The following is a 23,177-nucleotide window of genomic DNA, read 5'->3' as shown; positions in this document are numbered from 1 at the left end:
AAATTTAATAAAGAAAGGTGGAATTCTCGTCCTTGAAAGCTCAGAAGCAGCCATTGGGAAAGAAAAAGTTCTGATTTGAAGACTTTCCTTTTGTTTCCTCTTGTTTTGAATTGTTCTCACACTCACGATCGGCCCCCTGATGTACGACTATGCGGAATCGTCATACATCTAGCCCACAGACACAACAGAGGAAATGTCTTATTTATTATATTTTATTATACTTGTTTTATTTTACATGTAACATTTGTAAATTTACATACCATGCGCTTTGGCTGGCCTTCTCGTACAGTTACCTTTGATTTACTATGTTGTTCTTTGTTGGTTATGAACAGCCAGCGAAATTGTCCTTCTGTGTGTCCGATTAAAATGACGCCCCTCTCAGGGAATCCAGTTGAAATAGAAACAGCCCATGTCAAATGACATCAACACTAGAGAGCACGATTATTGATAACTGGCAAACTATAAACAACACAGGAATCCCTCATTCAGAGATTTTTTTACCATGCAACTGCACGTGACGTTTGAAGCCAGGCTGACGTCATAGCGTCGATAGCAGGAAAAACAAACCCGATTCACAGGTCAACGAAAAACACGAAGTTCTTTGAACTAACTGAATTGAACCTTAAAGATCTTCCGTTAATTCTTCCTTTATTGCTTCATTGCTCTCATCTCCTCCGGGAGAAAAGCTTATCTGTTCTTCCTCTTCAATATCTTCCTCGTCCTCGTCATCTCCGTCACCGAACGGGAAATCATCCTCTTCGCTTTCGCTCTCACTGTGTTGAAGATCTAGTAGGATGCTTTCAAACTGCGACATTTCCTGCGAATCTTGCTCGCTTCCGAGCAGTTGTTGCGATCCGAAGCTTTCCTTCTTTGTGTAGCTTTGTGAGGTGCTTTCATCGTCGTCGTATCCCTCAATATCGACGTCTTCTTCCTCATCGAAATCAGCGTCAATTCGAGTTGCTAATGATAAAAAGAAGACCACAGATGGGTGATCAGTGGTTCCTGACCAAAGCTTTCTGCTTAGAAATTAAGGGGAATCGTTACAGTTATCGCGTTATTTTTGTTGATTTTGAAAGTGTTAGCGTTTCATTTAGCTCAGATTTTTTAACCAAGTAGGAGCAAATATTCGATAATTTTTAAGGATTTCCATCGAATATAACCTTCCAAATTGTGATGGGAAGGGAAGTGTGTACTTTTGAACAAAGAAAACACTTACAATTGGAAGGTGACGGAGGAAACTTAAATTTTGAAGAAAATAATGATATCGCTATCTCCCTTATTTTCTACTCCCTGCTTTATCCAACCCCATGTCCCCTTTTTAATCAAGGCACCCTCTGATAACGTAAATTGGCCACCGTAAAGAGTTTCAAAGGTGACGTTTCGAGCGTTAGCCCTTCGTCAGAGCGAATTGACGGTGGCTAATTTACGTTATCAACTCAGTAGATCATGCTAAGTTACCCTCTCCATACCACTGTTGTGTCCAGACAAATGAACAGAAATTTAACTAACATTGGTCTAGTGATGAAACAGGAGTAATAAGTTGTGCTCTGAAGTCGTTAAACTCCTCGCCAGTAGTGTCCAGTTCCTCTGATTCTATCATGTCCATCATGCTATCCTCTTCCTTTACTAAGCCTTCTGGGAAATCCTCCATGCTGTTCTCCGCTGACCACTCGGGTCCCGCTACCGAGGGCGGTTGGCTAGCGGCATATGATGAGGTGTCGTCGCCTGGAGTGAGTAAGATGTCATTCTCCCACTTGGACAATTGATCGTCATTCTGTGAGATAGCAAGGAACAGGAGTGAAAATGAAGAAAGGTGTCAAATTCATTTTTAAAAGATAAGGAAGAGAAAAAATAAAGATAGCACAGTGTAATCGACCGGGTGAGGGTAATCTCGGAGAGTAATGGAACTGATATTTGGACCATTGAGCAAAGTCCTCGACAACGTCACGTGAAGAGTTGTCTGCCAATGGAGGACTTCAAGACCTAACTCCAGACAGATTTTACGTAACACGTCGAGTCTATAGAAACTTAAGACAAATTAAACAAAAATTAACCACACATTTGTTCGCAAATAATTTTTCTGGCTAAATCAAACAATTCACGTAAGAAGGGCTCAGATTTTTTTGCGCCAAGCCTTGGAATATCTCTAGGGTAAAATAAATGGAAAACGAACTAATAATTTCTCGGCATAATATAACTGACTTGCTTACCTCTTTAAGGGCTTCATCACAAAACTGGACCAGTCTTTCGGCCATCTTTGAAAAGTCATGATGCTCTCCTGTCATAAAATTGCCAAATTTCAGCTGAAGTTACGCGTAGAGATGATCTCAATTACTTTTTATCACTTCCTATCTAGGACTATTCTCTCCCGAACGCTACACCGAAACAAGTTCTCGTGAGTGGCTATACATCCTACCGTTATAAACGACACTGTTCCTGTACATCATTCGCATGTGTTCCATAAACTCTTCTCTATTTTGATAGGCGTGTATCTGCACTTGCTGTGAATCAAGAGAGCTGGTTAGTCGTAGGAAGTTTTGCGAATCCTCATCAGCACTATGCCGCTGACTCAGTGTTAGAGCTAATCGCACCCAAGGTGACAATGTAAGTGATGAGAGATAAAGATTGTTGTTGTTGTTGTTTGTGGCTTAACTGGTTAACCCTTTACATCCTAACATCAGCGTGCATATTCTCCTTACTGTTCACTATACATTTACTAAGGTGCTGACAAGGAGAATTTGTTTAACAATCAAGAGCTTCTTTTGTTATAAATTAGATCATTTAGTTCTAAATTAGATCCTTTAGTTATAAATTAGATTCTCATGACCTCAATGTTTGAGGGGTCGATGGATTAACAAAGGCAACTAACTGATCTGCAGTATAGGCTAAGGAACAAACGGAAGGCGAGGAATATTATCAATAACGACGGAAAATTATGTGTTACCTGTTTAATTGTGAGAAGATCGATCGGTGTTTTAACCACTTCGTAGTAATCTGGCACCTGCTTAGCGCTGACAGGCTTTTGAAAAGGCAAACTCTGAGGAAAAAATATACGAAAGAGGTGAAGTCTTCCATTAGGCCTGGAGACTCAAAGCTAGTTTTAATTAATGGAAAATCTCATCGAGTCAGACCTTATGAAGATCTAGCTCTCCTATATTTATAAAATATAACTTACATCTGGTAATGTTTTCAACTGCACAAGGAGATTTTCCAGAATGAACGAAAAGGCAATCTGAGAAGTTGAATAAATACAAAGTTACGATGAACATCAGAAAGAAGTAAAACCAGATATTTCCAAGCGTACTTAATTACATCTGCTTCTTTTGAATTGTTACCTGCGGATCGTCACTAAGCATGGGATTTATTTCTTTCTCCAACTGAAGAATTTCCTCCTCTTTCTGAGAAAAAAAGTAATTAACACAAATATGTTGTTATCAATCCACATGCAACACAGAAATGCAGGAGTTCATAAACTTAATTAATTAATCACATCTTAAAATAATTCAATTTTCAGCAGAGCACCAAATCACCGCAACCCTGCACAGATGTCGTGGGTGTTACACTTACATCCACCAAAGACTTTCTACAAACTTCCAACATCCTCTCAGCTGCAGCAGTAAAATCGTGAGTAGGTCCTGATAGGGCAAGAAAAAAATTATTTAAATTCTGGAGCAAGCAAACGTGCGAGTAGAGAATTACAGTCGAACCTGTAAACGATTATAACCCCCTTTTAAATAATGACATTATTTTTCAACTCACCATTATATAACACACTGTTTGCTTTGATTAAGGACACGTGCTCGAGAAAATCCTCCCTAGACAGATATTTACTCTTTCGGAGATTCTGACAATAAAAAATAAATAAGATATGACCAAAGGAAAAAGCTATAGAAGGAGGCTGGCAGTTTTTGGATGACAATCAAAGTTCTTGAAGAGATTTTCAAAATCACGCACCTCTCGCATGGTTTGTAGATCCATGGGATTTTTAACAACTTTGTGATAATCAGGAACAGTTTTTGCTGAAACAGGCTGATGAAAAGGCCACGTCTATGAGGTAAAAGAAAACAAGTTATAAGACCTTATAGAAGCATTCAAATTGACTTTTAAATAACGAAAAGTGTTCCGGCATGCTCTCAGTTTAGCGAAGACACATTGAGTGACAAAAGTAGTAATAATGTAATTCATCTCTAATAAGTTACTTGGAAGTTCCCCTTTTCCCCAAAACAATACTGCCTGAGATTGGAGAACAATTTGTTAACACTAGACAACGTTAAAATAGCGGAGAGGCAGAGGTAAATAAAGGTTATAGAAAAAATTTAAATAGGGAGTATAGAGTGCCAAGACTTTAGCCACTCTTTGTAGGTTTCCTTCGCTTAGAAGTACTTCTTGCCTGCCTGTACTTTGATCAGGTTTGTCTTTTTTTACAACATCAATTGTTGGTGTAAATGCTTTGGTTGAACTCACCGAAGGACAAATGAAACCGCGACTATTGATAATAATAACATTAATAATAATAATAATAATAATAATAATAATATTATTATTATTATTATTATTATTGATAAGAATAAGGACAAATAAGAATTGCAATAATAATCCAAATCCTGCATACACATCCCTGCCAAAAAAGGTCTTTCTGACATAATATACATGAAAAAATCATCATCATCGTTGTTTCTCTTGAGAAATCTTGAATGTAAAAAAGTGAACCGATAAAATGCTGAAAAACAAGTGACTTTTTTACAAACAAATCAAAAGTATTAAAACAACAATAATAAAGTTAATAAATAACCAGAAAAAATATACTCACATCCTCCATTTCCTTCATTTTATTGATGATTAACTCAAAGAGAGCCTGCAGAGCCACCTAACATTGACGAGCACAAGAGTAAGGCAGAAGTTACAAAGGGAAGACAAGTAACAAATTACCTCGTTAATCCAAATTTCAAGACCAATCATTGACCGAAGATTAGCATGACCAGCGCATCGCGGAATAAGTTCGATTCTCAATCGAACCTGAAATTGCTGAAGGAATTAATAAGTAATTACCTCAGGATTGGCCCTTCGACGGTTAATTGATTTGCGTGGTTTCTAAAACAAAACAAAAAACAAAAAAATATTCAATTTTAGCAGGCGAAGATAAGAACAATTCTTCCGATGGTTAATTGAAATACTTCACTAAACAATTGTACCTTAAGATAATCACAATGCATGACTCCTGAACGTCTTTTTTTGCGCACTAAAAATGATTAAAACAAATCAAAACAAACATATATATATGTGTGTGTGTGTGTGTGTGTGTATGTATATATAGAAATAAAGAAACTGGAATTTGATAATACTCATTACATAATTATCGCATACGATAGATCGATTAACATTCTCTCACCAGATTCTTTCGGGAAGCGTAAAACAAGTGCTTTCCTTTTCAATTCGTTCGTTCTGGAGGAAAACAGCAGATGACAATGAACAAATTTTGTCAAAAGTGAGGTTCGATCGGTCTTACTCCTTAATTACTTCGAGTGACTGGCTGACCACCCGTCGGCGAAAACTATCAGACGCAGAACCTGAACCCAGTCGACATGCTTCAAGTACTGATGCGAGTTTCATCTGCTCAGTACTCTTTCAAATGAAACTTAAAAGACAAGGACTCAATTCTTTGAATGTCTCACTAAACTTAAAGTCCTTTAAAATAACTTTATAACTATGGTAAAAAGATCTTTTGCACAGCATGCAAGGCCGTGTATCTACCAGCAGACGATCGTGCTTAAAATTGTTTGATACACTTACTGATCAAGAAAAGCTTTTCCCAAAGTAATTTTCGTTCCTTCAACTTTCACCAAATCATCCTGTGGCATGTTGAGTTCCTCTTCAGCCACCTGTTCATCAGTCATGGCCACCACTACAGAAGCTGGATTCGCTTCTTGGTAGTTCGGACAATTCTTGTTCGTGCGCATGTGTCCTATTGCTCCACAAGCGCCACATTTCAACTGATGAAAATAGAAAGGAAAATAAATTTTGAAACAATGAGTTGCAATTTAGGGTTCTTGTTAATCCCTTCTCGATTTTCATGTTCAATGGTCGTCACTGTTTTGAGAGTTTTGTTTCCTCAAAAATTTTCGTCTGTTATCAATGTTAGAGTCATATTTGTGAGTGCTTTCTGATTACGAATGTGATCTCTGTTTTCAAACCTTCTTTCCTTTAGTTTTTTGTCACGGTGTTTTATTGAAAGCTATCTCAGATAGAGTATAGTTGTCACGTGTTTCGATAACTTTTCCCATAAGCAGCTGTTGAAGATGTAATAGGCGGCAGTGCTCGGAAAGGGGCCGTAAGGCAAAACCCAAACAAGACAGACACAAGGTAAACAGATGGCGGTAAGAGGTTTCGTACTTCGGACAGCGGTAGATCACTGGTATCCGGCTTTCAAAGAAACACCTTGAGCGTGGCGTTAACTTCCAAAGTTAGAAAACATCACTATGACCAACAAGCGGGAATGTAAGCACGTAGCTTTTTAGTTATTAGAAAATGAAGCAGCAAATAAAGCGGTGACAAATTAAAGGAGAAGATTTTGGGATTCAAGAATCTTTGTCCTTCCGCCCAGCGAGGTTGCTCCACTGTTGTCCCTCAAACTTTACAACAATATAAGTGTATAAGTGTACTTACGTTATTTGGAGGTTTTTCTTTCTTCTTTTTGACCGGCTGTAGTTTTTCTTTTTCTTGGTTTCGCTTTATCCTTCGCAACTGTTCTTGAATTCTGGAATTTCATATAAAACTTGTGTTATCTTTATTCCTTTGATTACTAAAAAACCAAAGGCAATGAGAGATATTTCAACTGTTGGAAGAGTCATCCAACTTATCCCAAGAAACGTAAAAAGACCTTCTCTTTTCCCGTCGGATTTCCTCCTTATGTACCTCATCAACACTCGCAAACTGAGCTCTGCAAGAGGTCAACAAAAACGAAAAAGGTTGAGTGAAGAAGTAAAATGTTTCTACAACATCATAACCTTGTTTGAACAAATTAAAACCACAGAAACAATCAACAACTGAAGTACTTGACACTCTTGTCCTTGTTCAGCTTCAAGTACGCATCAATAACGGCTTGGTTTTTGACGACTTCAATGCGAACAAATTCCTTTCCGTCCGGCGTTTTAAACGTGCGTCTGATACGAAGGCGACGACCAACCTGGAAGAAATGATAAAAAGAAAAATTGATAAAACAACAAACGTCTCATTAAAAAAAGGAGAAAGAAGGAAGAACTTTATATCAGTTAGAATTTAACTAGATTTATACAAATGTTAAATAATACAAATAACAATTTCCAGTTGAGCGTTGAAGATAATCCGGGATTGCTTTGGTATTTATTACGTTGCTCTGTGATTGGTCCAGAAAACTCGCTCCACTGTCTCAACCAATCAGATAACAGATAACACCAATCACGACTTGGTTGCCAGCGTTTTCCCGCGCTTTCGGCGGTTTGCTTGTTTTTCTTTGAGTTCTCACTAGCTCTTCAGGATATCCTCTTTTCTTATTTATACATTCCAGTATTGACAGTCATTGCAATCTACTCACCATCGATGATTCGTAACTCGTAACTGAAGCTGTTTCATCCTCGTCTCCTTTACTATCTTTCTTGGCGCCTTCCTTTCCGCCCTTTTCGCCTGCGAGTTTATTTTCAAACAGCAAATTAGCCGAGCTCTCTTTTTGGAGTCGCGAGGGAACTTTATTTCGCGTAAATAAATTCAATTCAGTTTTCTGCTAATAAGCGACATTCCCTTCGGGAAATATAATTAATCTCGCGGAGGGAACCGTACACGGGAGATTGGTGAGGAAGCTAATCTCTTCACTCCGACATAGGTTGTTTTGAGTGTCAAGAAACTACTGTCAACTCATCAACTCCTTAGAGCGACTAGCATTTATTTCTCTGTACAATATCACCCCTGAAGGTTAAAAGAATAAAGGAAATTATCACCAACTAAAGAAGCTCAAGATTGCTGAAAAAATTCTCCTTGTCAGCACATTTGGAAATGTATAGAGACCAGTATGGAGAATATGCATACCGCTGTTAGGGTGTAGAGGGTAAAGAGATTAAGATACGATCGATGGAAACAAAAGTACATTCAAATGTAGGCAAATAAAATGGAAGCCTTACCTGCAGACTTGCCGTTCTGTTTACATGGGAAAAAAGGGGAGAGAATGTTAGAAATTAATGTTATGCTTCTAATAAGCATCAAAGGTAACACAGGAAAGGGATAACTACAATGTATTGCTAATGCTTTGCTTTCGCGTTATACGTTGTAACAGCATCTCGGTCTTTTCTTTTAAAAAAGAGCCAGTAAGTTTCTAATAGGGTGAATCGTATCAACAATGCAATAAATAAAACGAAGAGAAAATATGGACATGATAATAGAGATGTTGACGAATGTTTCTTACAGATTCTTTGCTGGGTTTATCATCACTCAGTAGCTTCTGAAGTTCTCTTCTCTCGGCCTCTTCTTCTTCATGAGTGAGCTGAGGCAAAAAAAAAACAATCACGTGAAAATTTTTCACAGACTCATGAAAATTTCACAAGTTCCTTCAATCATAGGAGAACGATTGACTTCAGATCACAGTACGTTCTGTTTAGGCAATGAAGGTCTTTGTTAGATGAAAATTATCTTCCAACATGACAGTTAGTCTCCATTTTGAAGGTACATTCCTGCATATGGAACAAACTAAATTAAAGGACCAACTGTAGAAATAGTTTTAAACACACCTGCATACTGGTTTTCTTGTTGCCAACATACTTTCCAGATTTTTCCCAAGCTCATCGATATCGCTTCCCTCATCACTGCTACTCTCCTCGTCTGTAGACAGGACCTCAGTTGATGATAAAACTCTACACGTAAAAAAGGGATTAAAAACATACTTATTTTATCCAGACCAGTTCTTACAAGGCTGGTGCTTTATTCTACAAGAGTTTATCCTTGTTTCTGTAACATGAGACCACTACAATTATCGTACTCCCCTCGGATGTAATTTAAGTCCATCGCAGGCAAACCGCTGACAGTTCACCACGCTCAGAAATAACTTTCAGGGTTTACAGGAATTTAGTAGTCAAAGGTCTTGTTGCTAACCTGTTTTGTAGATCAAATATCCGCTGACATTCTTCTTTGTAGCGTTCCTGATGTTCAGCAATTGTGAATCTTGATCCTCTGGCGAACTTGCTCATACCTGTACACAAAAGATATAAAAATCATCCAAACGTACATGACCTTTATGTTACTTACCATTTCATATAGCATGACCTCACTGATTGACAGTAACGTAACACTAGCGTGACCTACCTCCTTCTCCAGACTTAGCCGCCTCTGTAGACATTGTGCGCACGACATGAATAACTTCCCATCTGGACAATTTTCGAATCTACACAAAGAAACAAAGAAACTATCTGCTAAAGAAGACATTGGGAGAGTGCGTCTTGAGCAGCTTCCCACAGAGGTCAGTGAGGCAACGGTGTGGTTTAGTTACGTGTTACAACTCTTATGGTCGTCTATTACCGGAGCATATCTGGCTTCGTGTAGCGTAAAGTAACTGAAAATACTTCTACACCTCCAGGAAGGAATGCCAGTCCATCACAAGAAACCCAGTCCCAATCTATCAAGAGAGTAGTCTCTTGCCTGGGAACACCATACAATGACCCAGCCAGGTCTCGCACCGGGACTTTTCGATCCAGAGTCTAGCGAGTTAACCACTAAATACCATAGAAGGAGAAAGCATCGCCGGGACACAAACTGGTAATATAATGGTACAAGACGAGTGAGTTACCTCTTCATCTGATACTCCAAAGTTTCTGAGTACTTGTCGCGCTTGCTTCAAAGACAATCTCCTTAGATCAGCATCAGTCCCCGTAACTGTCTTTTGTTTTCGTATCTGAGGAGAGTTGGTGCTGGAATCATCCTGATCAAACCAGAAAGAAAGACAACAGTGTGTTTAGCACTTTTGCTAAATCTTCGAAAACCATCGTGACGTTGGCAAGTTTAACGAGTCGTTTACAAAACAGAGCTCGAATACTAAGTAAATTAGCAATTCAGGTTGGCACAGAAGTGTCATGTTACATTTCAAAAACCTGAGAAGTGTTTCTAAAGAGAAATAATAAAAAGAGAACCACGAATTTTTTCTCCTACTACTCTCTTCCTTCCCGCCATACAACAGATCAAAAAAACCGTTTAATGGTCATTACACTACCTTATTTGCCATAGGCGGGTTAGGTACTCTAACGTATGAAAATCCCTCCCCACACCCAGTGGGGTCCGCAGATCCTGTCACAGCCAGCTGACACTTTCCTCTCATGGCTGAGATAAATGCTCTTGTGGTATTCCATGGGGCTGTGCGAACCAGGAAAAAAGGCGAGTCGCACGTTTAGACTGACTCATAAATAAGACATTCCACATTTGAAATGAATTTCCATCTCATTAACACCTACCTCGTCATCATATTTTGCTCTCTGGATCATCGTTATCATCGTCGCAGGAGAACAGAGATTTCTCGCCATAACCAGCATCCTTTGAAAAGTTTAAAAAAAAGAATAGGAAACTAATTCAGTAATGCTCAAGGAGTAAAATTCAGAATTTCTCCTAACATAGACAAACAAAATAAATGACAAAAAGAATATGTAATGCGCAATCAGTGCGAGTAAGACCTATTTCAGCTGCACAGGGAGCGAGAAAATTGACTAGAGCCTTCTTTTTCTTCAGTCGCACATAGCTGTCTGATGAACAAAGGATTGAGACTCACCTTGAGTCTCTGTTCTGCAGCCAACATGCTGTAATATGCACAACACTGCTCGGGTGACACTAAGGCCACGCATCTCCTCCTCCGTTGGCAAACGGAAATCATTCTTCAGTACCCCCAATTACAGTCAGTACCTAAGGTTACATCAGGATGGATCAATCAGCTTCCACAACAGCATGCGCTAGCTTTTCAATCCGCTAATTTTTTCCTTCGTTCAGTAAAGCTTTCATAACCATAACGCTATGCTATACTGTGTAATGTATAATCTTCTTCAATACTTGACGCTATGCTACTTTATCTAACACTGTTTTTCTTCACTTCATTCATAAAAAGAAAAATAAACATTGGTATAAACTGCAACACAGTGTATCACGCCATGTTGTGCTTTATTACTATATGCTCAATATAACTAACATAGGCTAAACTACTCTACTCATGACTGCCCTATACTCACTGTCAAAGGTAAAATTTCTGAACTCCATTTCCTGTGAATCTAAAATAATTGATCTCGTTAAGGTAATTTGTTCAACTTGCTAATGGCTGTTGTTTAACTTGGGTTCACAGACTAATTCAACATCTACACTGCACTGAACTATAGTGCTGTTGTAAAGCATCACTAACTCGCGCCAGTTACATTGACACCTACGTAAGACTGAGTCAAACACGTGCGACTTACTAATCTATGCATCGCTCACTCACGCAAATAATATTCACTCTCCCTTAAAAAAGTCACATTCATTCACCCACGTACTCACTGGATGTATGAAGAAGTATCTTTGCTACAAACGCGAACGGAAAAAAGGTTCCTCTGGTTTTGCTCGGTTTTTTCTTCTCACACCAACACAGATTTAGCAAAAATACAGGAAATTTCTTTTTATCAAAATGAATGTAAATATCTTCCCGTGAATGCCCAAACGGCTCAATGGTAGTCAGCAAATGTTTGACCCTTGCATTTGCCGTTAGTCTCCACCAAGATTCTAATCGCCAAAGCTTGCGAAATTGCACGTGCTCAATTACCACACTGGTGGATAATTTCAACTACATAAAGCGACCAACCCGTTCTCTTAAAGTCGCACAAAGTTTGAGTCGTTTTCTAATGCTGCTCTCGGAGTGCATTGGAAATGCTCGCTTGATGTCGTCCATCTTGATTCTCCTTGGCGTGTCTGGACTTTTCCAAAACCTCGATAGATGAAAATCTGTGGAAATATAAAAAACCCACCATGCTATTTCCTACACTTCACAAATGACCTTCACAACAAGTCAGTCGGCCATCATGAGTTCGCCTCCTGGGAGGTCAGGCCTGCGGGTTAGTTCTTCCAATCCAACAGCAAAATTACGCAACGAGAGGTATTGCTACTCCAGTCCATCGCAGGGGGCCTTAAGGATCATATGATAAGGCACTTTAATGTATCTTGCTTAATTTCATACGACAATGTAATGTCAATTCAACTTACTTGGAGGAAATCTCTGGCGTGAATGTTGGCTTTTTAGAGTTTTGGTCCCGAGTAACCTCCATCAAAGCTTTGGGCAATTCCTCGGCCCACAGTGAAAATTGTCTTCACATCACGAATATGATACCTACGTAACACAAACAAAACTAACTTATTTTAATTGGAAGAAAACACCACATCAGAGGAATCTTTAGATGATGTTGGCAAACTATTTTGTGACCATATCCAAAAAGGACGCTTGTCCCACATCACCCATAAAGCTTGGAGCTTCAGCTATCATAATGAAGTATTTGATATTGGAGAGATTTGTTTTCGTCTTGCCACTAGCGTTGGACAAAAGATCAAAAAATTGCCCATAAGGGGATCGAGATCCTCACAACTTCGAAATTAGCATTCCTCCGATGCTCAATACCACTGAGCCGCAGAGCAACTAAGTGAGGAAGAGCAGGTCATTTACTAGGAACAAATAAGTGAATGATACATGTACAGTACTCACCCAGACGAATTTCTGATGATCAGAAAATCTGTCTCAGGTAATTCGTGTTGGAAAATCGGAGCTCTGAACAAGTTGCTCTCAATAGCCTACAAAGAGAGACAACAGTTCGACCTTTGGCAGCAATAGAAATTACTAAAATCAAGTTCTTTCTCCTGTCCAAGAGAAGGGACCGTTCTAAAAAAAGAACTGTTTTCAGTCCTCAGGTTGTCGTATGGTTGGGGCTCTGCCCGCCCCCCTAATAAACACACTGACACAGAAAATAGTGTTTTTCAGGACCAACCTCATTCGGATGGACACGCCACATAACCAGTTACTGTAGAAATCAATCTGTGTTCCGTGAATAATATATCATGTCGTGGACGCGACCTGTAAAGACTCTCATTCTCCTGGGTGCCAACTGGCCCAAGAAATGGTGATGTCTGATGTCCTGGTAACTGGTTCTCCATATTTCTAAGCTGGGCATACTCTCATCCTTGCCTGGGTTCTAAAAGGTAACTGCATTGGTAAAGAAATCACACTGGTTACGTGAGAATGAGATAGAAGGTGATAATCATGAAACATTCACGATAAAATAAACCCTCTAGCACACACGATACATGAAATTAAATGAGCTAAGTATAGTCTGCTTCCTTGGTGAGAAGAGCATGGCTTTTAGGAGCATGCGCAAGAGCGTCCCCCTGCCTGGTCTGACTTCCTTTCCCATTTTACACCCCACCCCCGCCCACTCCCCCATGCGCTGCCATAACTACGCAGGATATAAATGATAAGCTATGGACCACTTGCAGCCATTAATTCTAGTTTATAGAGTTGTTTCCCCTTAACCCGTTTATAATATATTTATGATCTTTCCATTCATGGCCAATCAGCCATGATGAGTGGTGGATACTCCTCACAGTACTCAAAAACAAACCCAAACTGCCGTCCATTTCACCCCGTTCAAATGCAGCTGGTGTTCTCATGAAGACATCTCTCCTCCTCCAGATGCAGGCGCTCCTTGTTGCACGTTCCCTGAAACAGGAAATTCATTAAAAACAAATCATGTTTAGACACTGCCTGTGGAGTAAGAGCTAACAAGGCTAAGGATTATCTTGGTTTCTAATGAATGATGCAACTTTGAGAAGAGCTTCTCGACCTTGATGAGAAGCTTGTCCATCTTTAGCCAAACACCTACACGTCAAACGTATCTTTCCCTTCTTGTCTCGCAGCTCGTTCATTTTCCTGAATGGAGAGAGGCCTTGAGACAGCAAAGAGTTTGAAATTTTTTTTTAGATTGTCCCAAGATTTGTTTTCACAAAACTCTCCTTGATTGGTTTTAGAACTCTCATTCCCCCCTTGGTAATCCTAGAGGATTCCACCGAAGTCTGGCTATTTTAAAAAACCTAAATGTCGCTTGTAGTTTTAATAGATTGCGCTAGTGGTTTGAGGAAAAAAAAAAAAGGAAAGTACTTTGATTAATAGCTCCTTGCCGGTTACCTCACCCTCCCAACCCCCCAACTCCACCCCACACCACCCCACCTTACCCCCACTTTTTGACAGGTTTCCCTGATGTTTCCCCAGTTCTCATTTATATTCCTGAGACGGGAGAGACAAGTAAGAGTAAAGTGTTTTGCTCAAGAACAAAACACAATGACGCTTCTAAGGTTGAACAAGAACCTTTAAATCTCTACACATAAGTATCCTGCATCTCTTATGAGTGAAAATCAAACTAGTTCACTGACCCTGGCTTTCTTCTTGATATGCTTCAGTAGCCCATATACATTATGTCTTCCAGGTTTGGACAAGGGTCCATGACCAAAACCCTTCAGAGGAACACGATGGAAATGACGCAAATCCAACGCAACCATGTAAGTGGGAAAGTATGGTCTCTGAAGTTCTATGGCAGGCAGTGAATGCTGATGAAAATGAAGGAAGAAAATATTCAGACATCTGACTCACAGTGACAAGTATCTTTAAATAGAACTAAAGCCCTAGTTTATTTTCTTGGAATTTCTGTGGAAAATTCTTTCAAATTCTATAAATTGAATACAATTTTACTTCAAAGGTATTTATGTTTTACATCTTCTGTTAGCAGTTTATATCAAATCCAAGGCCAAAATGATTTCAAACTATTGTACTATAAGACATGGTTTTTTGCTACTCTGGTTTCAACACTCCTGTCTAGTGCCTTCACCAAGGTGATCTGATTGTTGCAACAAGAGGTCCATTTAGATCACCCCTGATGAAGGCACTAGACAGGATTGTCAAAACGTTGGGTCTATGAATTGTAAGTTATCTGTCACATTTATTAAACCTTTAAACCAGAGTAGCATCAAACCATGTCTGATTGTCCACCTGGTTCCCTTGTGAACTTTAATAAATCTTACTGTACTATAATTTGATGTCTTCTTCATGCAAAATAAAAAGTCCTTGGACAAGGGGGAACACTTCTCAAATTAATTTAGAATCATTTTGACTCAATTAAAATTACAACATGGATTCTAAAAACGTACATACACTTTTTTTCTGGATGTGGAATATTTCAGAATGGTTTTTAGTAGGAAATTAAAACAATTTACAAATGTTGACCACGTTCATCCTTGAGTAAACAATACAGAGCATTGATCAAAATATTTTAGAGGGATCTGCACCTGTACAAACTTACAAGGAAATAAAATTCTGACCTGGACAAGATTTGAACCTCCACTTGTATCCAAAGATGTTTCAGCAGCTGTAAACAAACAAAAAATTTATCACACACAGAGGTAACTTACTTTCTCCTAACAGTTTTCATATCTAATGAAGCCACCAAAGTATGAGAATTGATTAACTCACCAATCTCTTAACAAATTTAAAAACAGAAAACAGAGGGAAGAATTACTTGTCACATCTAAGGAGTTGTTTAGCTAACACGTGAATGAAAGGTAGCACCTGGAGCCCCAAAAGTGAATCAAACACAAATCATCCTTCCAAAATCAAAGCAAATATAGATTGAAAAGAAAGAAATTATCATCAACTTAATTTGGTTTGATACTACACCAAATTCTCAGCACTAAAAAAAGGCAAGACATGTCTAATTGAGAGAGGAGAATTGGTACTCAGATCTTGAAAAAAAAAGATTTGAAAATGAGGGTTGCATAAACACTCACTGTTCTTTGCACTGTAATATTCATCATTTGATAAATTAAACTTGTTCTTCAGCTGTTCCTCTGATTTTCCCTCCACATTTTCATCCTCTTTAGAGTTGTTCTTTCCCAAAAGTAGTTTAGATTTCTTAGCCTCCTGGTAAAAAGAAATTTCATAAATAAAAGTGTTTGGTTGAATAGGAAAAGTCAACCAGGATGTTATATTAAGCATCAAAGAGGTAATCTTGTCACTGTTTTTTCCTTCTTTCAGCCAAGTGTAGTCTGCTGGATCTTTCTAAAACATGAATTTATTATTGATGACATCCAATAATCTAGTGTTTAAGAAGTGATTTACTTTCCTATAATTTGGCATATCAGCTGATTGAAACCATTTTTACTTGTAGCTAACAAATGGTCTTTTAAGCCAATGAGGACTAACTGACATGGTGACTAGAGCAAGCTTACCAAATGTGAAAAGAAAACCACAACAACAAATTAGCAAAAAGCAAATGCCAGGTTTAACAGGTGATCTTAAGTCTACCTTTTTAGGTGTAAGTGTTGCTGTATTCTCCTTTACTAGTGGACCAGAGTCCTCTGGGATACTCAGAATTATGTTTTCATCATTTGGATCCAGTCGCATGATAGTAGGAGAGGGAATTGATGGCATGTTCTAGAACACAATTAAAAGCATATGATTACATTGCATATATGTATGTATCCTTCTGTTACATGTGGTAAGAAGTTATTATATCATTTCAATGGATTTCTAGGAACCAAATTGAGATATGAAGCTCATGAATATCATTTGAGAAATTGGAATAAAAAACAAATACCTGTGAATCCCAAATAATCTTATCTTCCCAATCGCCATAAACAAGTTCTGTATTTTCCACTGGGAAGATAGAGTACCATTTTGAAGATTTCTGATTATTATTTTCCTCTCCAGCACCTCCTGGTTTGTTGGGTGGATTCAGGAAAGTTGTATTAGCTTTGATTGCTGAGGTTGTGTTCTTCAAAAATGTTTCAAGTCCAGGATGCCGTACCCCTGTGTAAAAAAAAAAAAAGGAAGTTACACATCTCAACTGCACATTAGAAGTGCATTTGACACATTGTGCTTAAGAAATAATTTGAGCTTCAAATCAAAATAATTTTGTTATCCATTAAGAAATTAATATCTTCCTTCCCTAAAAATTTATTTCAAATATAAGGAGTAAAATCTTGTAGCACCAACATACCAATTACACTTCACTTTTTAATCAAGAAGAAGATATTTAGTACATAGCTAACATGATCTTCTATTTTAATTTGGAATGTTTGAAAAATGATTTTTCGCCATCAGTCATTATCACGGCTAGCATCTTAAGGCAGAAACAAGCAAACTTAGAAAATCAACCCATGTTACAAGTCAATTTTTTAATGTAAAAAAGTTATTTATGCATAACTGGCATAATATTCTGTTGAAATTTGGACTCTTTGAAAAAATCACTTTGTACCAACAGTTGTTATCAAAATTAGCCTTCAAAATAGACACTGGCAAAGAAGATTAAAATCCACCCATATTAACCCATTCACTCTCAAGATCTCATTAGTAATTCTCCTCACTGTCTGCCATACAATTCTTGTCATGTTAGTTCAGAGAATTTGGTATTGGATTGACAAATAATTCCCTAATTGATATTTTCTTTATTCTCATCACTAGTCTGCTAAATATTTCTATTATGTCATGCTATTATAGGGGGAAATTCTGTCCTGATCACTGATGGGAGTTAATTGCAGCATGAAACTCTTTTATATAATACAAATGAAAATTTATGGTTTCCATGTTACTAAAATGTGCTATAAGAAAATAAGAAAAACAAAAACTAAATCTAGCTTCACTGAATATTTCATTTGTACCAAGTTGTTGTAGTAACTGCTCCTGCTGAGCTGCATAAGCTTGAGCTGTGCGTGTTGTAGCTGTTGGTATCCAGCCTGCCCTGGCTTGAGCTTGGAGGTTAGGTTTTACATCATCAAGAGTCCAGATGATGTCATCCTCCCAGTTAACTTGGGCCACCATTTCAAAACATTCATCAGGTGGGAGGGAGTGTGGTGATTTGGGGGATACTGATGAATCTACCTCATCCTCTGCTTGCTGTGAGAAGGAGCAAAACAAAACATATGAAGTCCATTGCAATTTCCATTCAGTTGTCCTCAACAATCTGAATAGAATTCTTTTATAGTTTAACCCTTAAAGTCCCAGAAGTGATTAACATGTAAGTTCTTCCTACAGCATCCATACATTAACTTTAAGTCTAGCAAACAGGTGTGAGAATACTCAAAATTATTAGGCAGAAGTTGTCATCTTGATCAAATACTAAATTCTTTTAACCAATTTACTAAAAAACTGTGTAGCAGCTAGAGGATAGAACTAACAATCTAATCTTGAGAGTTAAAGGGTTTAAAGAGAAACTCAGACAATCAGGTCTTCTCTTAGCTATGAGATTGCCCCAGTCAACACAGCCAGCAAACAACCTCAGAGTGCAATGTGCCTCAACTTTCCCCAGTCAGTAACCCCTATGCCCTCTATCACTCTCCCCTTCCAAAAAAAGGAGATATACCACTTTGACAGTGTTAAAGTCTCATCAGGAACTTTCCTAAAACATCTACATTTCAAAAGCTAACCATAAACTTTGTCTTCACCTCTTTTAGCTTGAAACCATAATCTAAATTTGTTCCATCCTCATTCACTCCAAGCATTTCATACCAAAGAGCTGCTGGGCCATTGCGCCATTCACATGCACTTTTCGTTGTAGCATCCTGAGATCCAGCAGAGTTCCAATCACCAATAGAATCCCTTAGTTCATCAAGGGTTGGTTCCCATGGTGCCATTAATTTGTCCTACAAGAAGATTTCAAAGGTGTTTTGTCACAATATTTGTAAAATCCCTTCAGAATGGATAGAAAACTTAATAACCATTTCATTCCCAAGATCTAAACTATAATTCTCGACACTGTTTTCCATACAATTCTTGCCATTTAAGCTCAGAGAATTTGGTGTTACAGGTAAATCAATCAATAGTCTAGCTTGATATTTTTATCTTAACATCATCTTTATGCTTGAAAGTGAGTAGTTACTGTAAGGAAAATTTCCTGTCTGGTCAATTATAGGAGTGGAAGGGTTAAAATAATTGTTTACTTCAATAGATAAACACCAGAGGCAAGAACACACCAAAAAGAAACAAGGATGGTTTAGGATTGAGAGGATTGAATGTTTTCATATTTTTCTTTTAAATATGGACCAACCCTAATGAAGCTCTGTTCAATGTCCACAAAAGTATCATTTGGATTTATCATACTCTAGGGTTTGTTCCAGTGCCAGTTGTATGCATAAAAACTACAAGCAAGGCTTCCCCTTAATTTTATTTCTACCTGCTCCACCCTGTTTCCAATTTTCCTCTCGGGAGTGAATAGACAGGGGAATGAAACCCATGCTTAGTTTGCATCAGTTTTTGTCAAAATTTGGCTAAACAGGATAACATGCACTTCACATTTGTGCCCATAAGAAAGGTGATCTTTCAGAGGGAGGGCTTTTACTAAATGAAGCCATTAATTCAAGGATTTAGCATCTATGTTTGGTAATCTAAAGGACTTCTAACTGTAAACAAAACCTATGTTTTTTATTTTGTTTACCTCATCATCAGACATACAATCTTCAGGTGGAGGACTGGGTGGAGTTTTCGGAGGCTCAATCCCAGTCTTTTCATCATCTTGTTTTTTCTTTTTCTTTTTCCTTTTCTTAGCATTACGCCATTGCTGAGGCATTGATGAAGCTTTTGCTGGGCCAAAGAGACGGGAAAACCTTAAAACCTGTCCAGGACGGAACTCTGGAAACAGATCTGTAACTGTTTTTCCATCATGGGTGGTGAGTTTGCCATCTTTGTTTAATAGATCTTAAAGGTAAAAATACAATACCATTTTAAAAAAATAGCAATTTGTTTGAGAACACATTTGAGTCTTATATTACATGTTTTGGTACGTGTTTTGTTTAAGACCAAGACAGCAATACATATTGTACAAAAGTTTCAGCACAGGCAGAGTAGAAAGGTGGCATATCAACTGTGAAGAGAAAAAACCTTTTTAGCTTTGTAGGGAAAATAAATGGAACATTTGATTGAGTATACAGTCCACTTATTCATGTGTGGGTGGCCCTGAAAGGATTACCATCAGGGAAAGTCAGTGAGCATAAGTCATCATCACAGTCACAATTCACCTGACATATTTGCATCCTTGTTTCTACCCAACTTGAAATGTTGTTTCATTTTGGAGCAAGCTTTTAAATATTATATCCACTCACACTCCCATGCACTCAGCTATGTCACCAATTACACATCTGTAACACTCCAAAGGAATTTTCAAAACATTGTTGACAACAAGGATGCACACACAACGGCCACAGTATTCTTTCAGTAAGAAATTCAGAATAACAGCTGTTTGTCTGGCTTCAAACACTTCTTACAAGGATTTTCAGTTGAGTGAGGAAAGTTTGGTGACTAAATTTAACATGGTATTGTTGTCCTGGACCACTAGTTTCGTTTCAAGAGGCAAAGTGTCGTTTGACCACTTTTAGTGGGCTCTCACATTATACAGTTGGGAAGGTACAATTCTTGAGGTTTTGGTAACCACTGGAAACAAGGAAGGTTGCCTTAGACAACTCCTTAATTTTAAGGTCAAAACCCTGTCACTCAATTTATCCTCACTAAATTAACCAACTACTATACACATGGAAAAGTTCCTTTCCAAAGAAATTTCCTGTGAAAGGCAGACAAACAGTTCAAAGAATTGATACTTCATCTACCTGATCCAATTGTTCCAGCAAGAGGGGTGGCAAATGAGTCTTTATTGGTGCTGTCAATCATTCTGGCACCCTCCCCTGATTGGGCCACAGACACCTGTGGGGTGGGTGGTGGAGGCATGGCCAATCTGTCCTGTTCATGTTTAGAAAGTGTGGAAGCCGCAGGGACAATAGTAGGTAACAGCAAGTGACCTAGTTGGTAAGAATAGTTATCATAGAAATTTCAAGCAGGCTGTATACTAAACAAATTTTAATATATCAATAAACTAAAATGATCTTTCCATTATAATCAAAATAATAACATTATTATATCAGTCAAGTATTCACATCAAAAGTGTCACAGTCACTCCCTACTGTATTTCATTGATGATACAATGCAATCAAGCAAACAAACCTTTTTCATTCTGTGTATTATCCACATTGTCAATACCAGTATCATCATAGTCATCATCATCTAAAATTTAATCAAAACAAATTATATTGACTCATTTCTTTAACAGTTCATTACCACATTAAATTATTGTAACTTTGATAATGTAATCCCCTTCAATAAGCCAAGGTACTTTTAAGGAATGCAACAAAAAATATGTTTAAACAAAAATGCAATGAAAAGACAAACAAAAACCCAATGAAGGAGAATGATGTTTTGATGAGAACTCTACAATTGATCAGTGTAACTTACCAGTAGTGCTGGTGTTCTGCTTTTGAGAGAATATGGACACAGCATGTTTGTAATACTTTTCCTCCTCTTCCTCTGCTAGTTCGGAGATATCACTGTAGTCTGTAGCACTTGAATCCTTCTGAATCCAGCCTTCTGAAAGGGATTTACCTGTTGAATTTTCAAAAATTCCAAGTAATTTTAGGCATAATAAAAGTTACTACAGGCACTTAATTTTTTTAGATGCTGCCAGAAAAGGAAAACACTGAGCTTACCATGTTTTATGAAACATTTAGCTTAGGATCATTGAATGGGATACTAGTCCATCACAGATTACTTTCAAACCTGCCCAGCATCTCAGCAAGTTTACAATAACACAATAATCATTCCAACTGGTTTAGCATGAACCAGCTAAGAAATATGGCTATTCCATTTTAAAAGGATGCTACACCAGGTCTGGAAGTGTGAAAGCCCAGCTGAGCAGTTCTCTAGCAACATGACTCAGATTATCCAGATTCTAAAGAGCAAATCATTACACCTTCTGCCTAAAATGCCATGCAATTGGAGTGAGACCCTTCTATCACCTACTCACTATACAGATCAGATATGAAACCAAAAGACACAAATGTATCTTACTGCTGCTTCCCTCGCCCAGTGGCCCAGAATCATGATTTGGTGAATTGCCTTCCTCTGCGATGTCTTGAACAAGACTCCCAAGGCCACTCAGAGAGCTCAACTGAGAAAGATGGCGCCGTGATTCCTTGAAAGAAATTTAAACAAAAATTTTAATTCAATTTAAAACAAAACAATCCAAACCTAATGTTAAACAACGAAACTGACTATCCATGCCAAACTAAGGTCACACTGGCTCGGAGGCAAAACGTGTGCATTGCATTTGTTAGCTACATGTACCTCATTTTCCACTCAAAGAAATGAAATACAATTCATTTTTCTTCTTCCGATTTCTATCAAAATCTCCTACAGCTACATGCAACATTGAACCTTTCACTCCCTTCGTCATACAACAGAACATTAGCAGTTAAATCGCCCTTTCATCGGCTTATCAGTTGTTGATAATAACCTTGGATACATGTAAATCTTCAGTCCTTTCAGAAAAAGCTTAAATGCTGGGAAAGGGAGAAAAAAAATCAACTTGCTAAGGCAACAGAAGAGTTTTCCCATATAATGGACAAAATATACCTTTTGTCAAAGAAGAAAAAAAAGAGAAATAGCGATCAAAACAAATCGTGTTGAAATGTATCCTTGTGGGTTTCAATTTGTTGAGTGAAAGTCTTGAGGCCATCAAGTAGGTTAAAAAGAAATATATCTACGATCGACTTTTCAGAAGTGTAAATTACCTCATCTAATATCTCTGTGTCTTCAAGCTCGCCTTTCTCGTTGATATTTCCAAATAAAAACCCTGTTAGATTGAGAGAGCCATCTTCGTCCTCCGAGTCCGCCATGTTGGCGACGGAGCGCTAAGAAATGTGGGAAAAACATTTAGTTTCCAGCCTCTCTGTGACTCCCTTAGTTGTCTACTAATATTGTTCCGGCACGCTTGACCAATGCAAATGAAAACTGTCGCCAGGGCGTCAAATTGACGTTGAGCACATATTTCTTTTCAATATATTAAATGATTTTTTTAAATAAAATCTTCTTAAAACTCCACGCTCGCAGACACTAATATTCGCTCGCACGTCAACGTAACTGGTCTGACGGTAAATCAATATATTAGGGGTGCTGTTCGAAGAAAAAAATGACAGTTTATTCCGGTTGTATAAGTAAAAATCCGAAGAGGCTCGTCTTTTTTCGCCTAGTGCAATTCACATATAGTGCAGAGACGGACAAGTCAACATCTAAAGGCGCGACT

General features: G+C 38.1%; 1 protein-coding gene across 1 annotated transcript; it reads right to left on the bottom strand.

Moving 5' to 3' along the window:
- Window positions 1–196: 196 nt before the first annotated feature.
- LOC131776450 (transcription initiation factor TFIID subunit 1) lies at window positions 197–22,773 on the bottom strand. The gene is given in 52 exon segments (XM_066161176.1): window positions 197–960; window positions 1,510–1,774; window positions 2,211–2,278; window positions 2,417–2,501; window positions 2,945–3,037; window positions 3,176–3,232; window positions 3,336–3,398; window positions 3,568–3,635; window positions 3,760–3,844; window positions 3,955–4,047; window positions 4,811–4,867; window positions 5,050–5,091; window positions 5,193–5,239; window positions 5,390–5,442; window positions 5,791–5,990; window positions 6,664–6,754; window positions 6,878–6,937; window positions 7,053–7,183; window positions 7,571–7,659; window positions 8,151–8,166; window positions 8,432–8,509; window positions 8,754–8,776; window positions 8,779–8,876; window positions 9,115–9,211; window positions 9,325–9,403; window positions 9,806–9,937; window positions 10,226–10,397; window positions 10,475–10,542; window positions 10,775–10,840; window positions 10,842–10,888; window positions 10,891–10,905; window positions 11,824–11,952; window positions 11,955–11,967; window positions 12,226–12,349; window positions 12,719–12,804; window positions 13,095–13,202; window positions 13,541–13,627; window positions 13,630–13,682; window positions 13,685–13,726; window positions 14,433–14,610; window positions 15,379–15,425; window positions 15,844–15,976; window positions 16,361–16,489; window positions 16,653–16,864; window positions 17,716–17,950; window positions 18,499–18,696; window positions 19,488–19,747; window positions 20,653–20,841; window positions 21,044–21,103; window positions 21,332–21,478; window positions 21,944–22,067; window positions 22,666–22,773. Coding segments are annotated over 52 exon segments (5,535 nt in total). The 5' UTR covers window positions 22,771–22,773; the 3' UTR covers window positions 197–622.
- Window positions 22,774–23,177: the final 404 nt, after the last annotated feature.

This window comes from Pocillopora verrucosa, chromosome 14, assembly GCF_036669915.1.
Source record: "Pocillopora verrucosa isolate sample1 chromosome 14, ASM3666991v2, whole genome shotgun sequence".
Lineage (NCBI taxonomy): Eukaryota > Metazoa > Cnidaria > Anthozoa > Scleractinia > Pocilloporidae > Pocillopora > Pocillopora verrucosa.
This window is presented reverse-complemented; position numbering and strand designations above follow the sequence as displayed.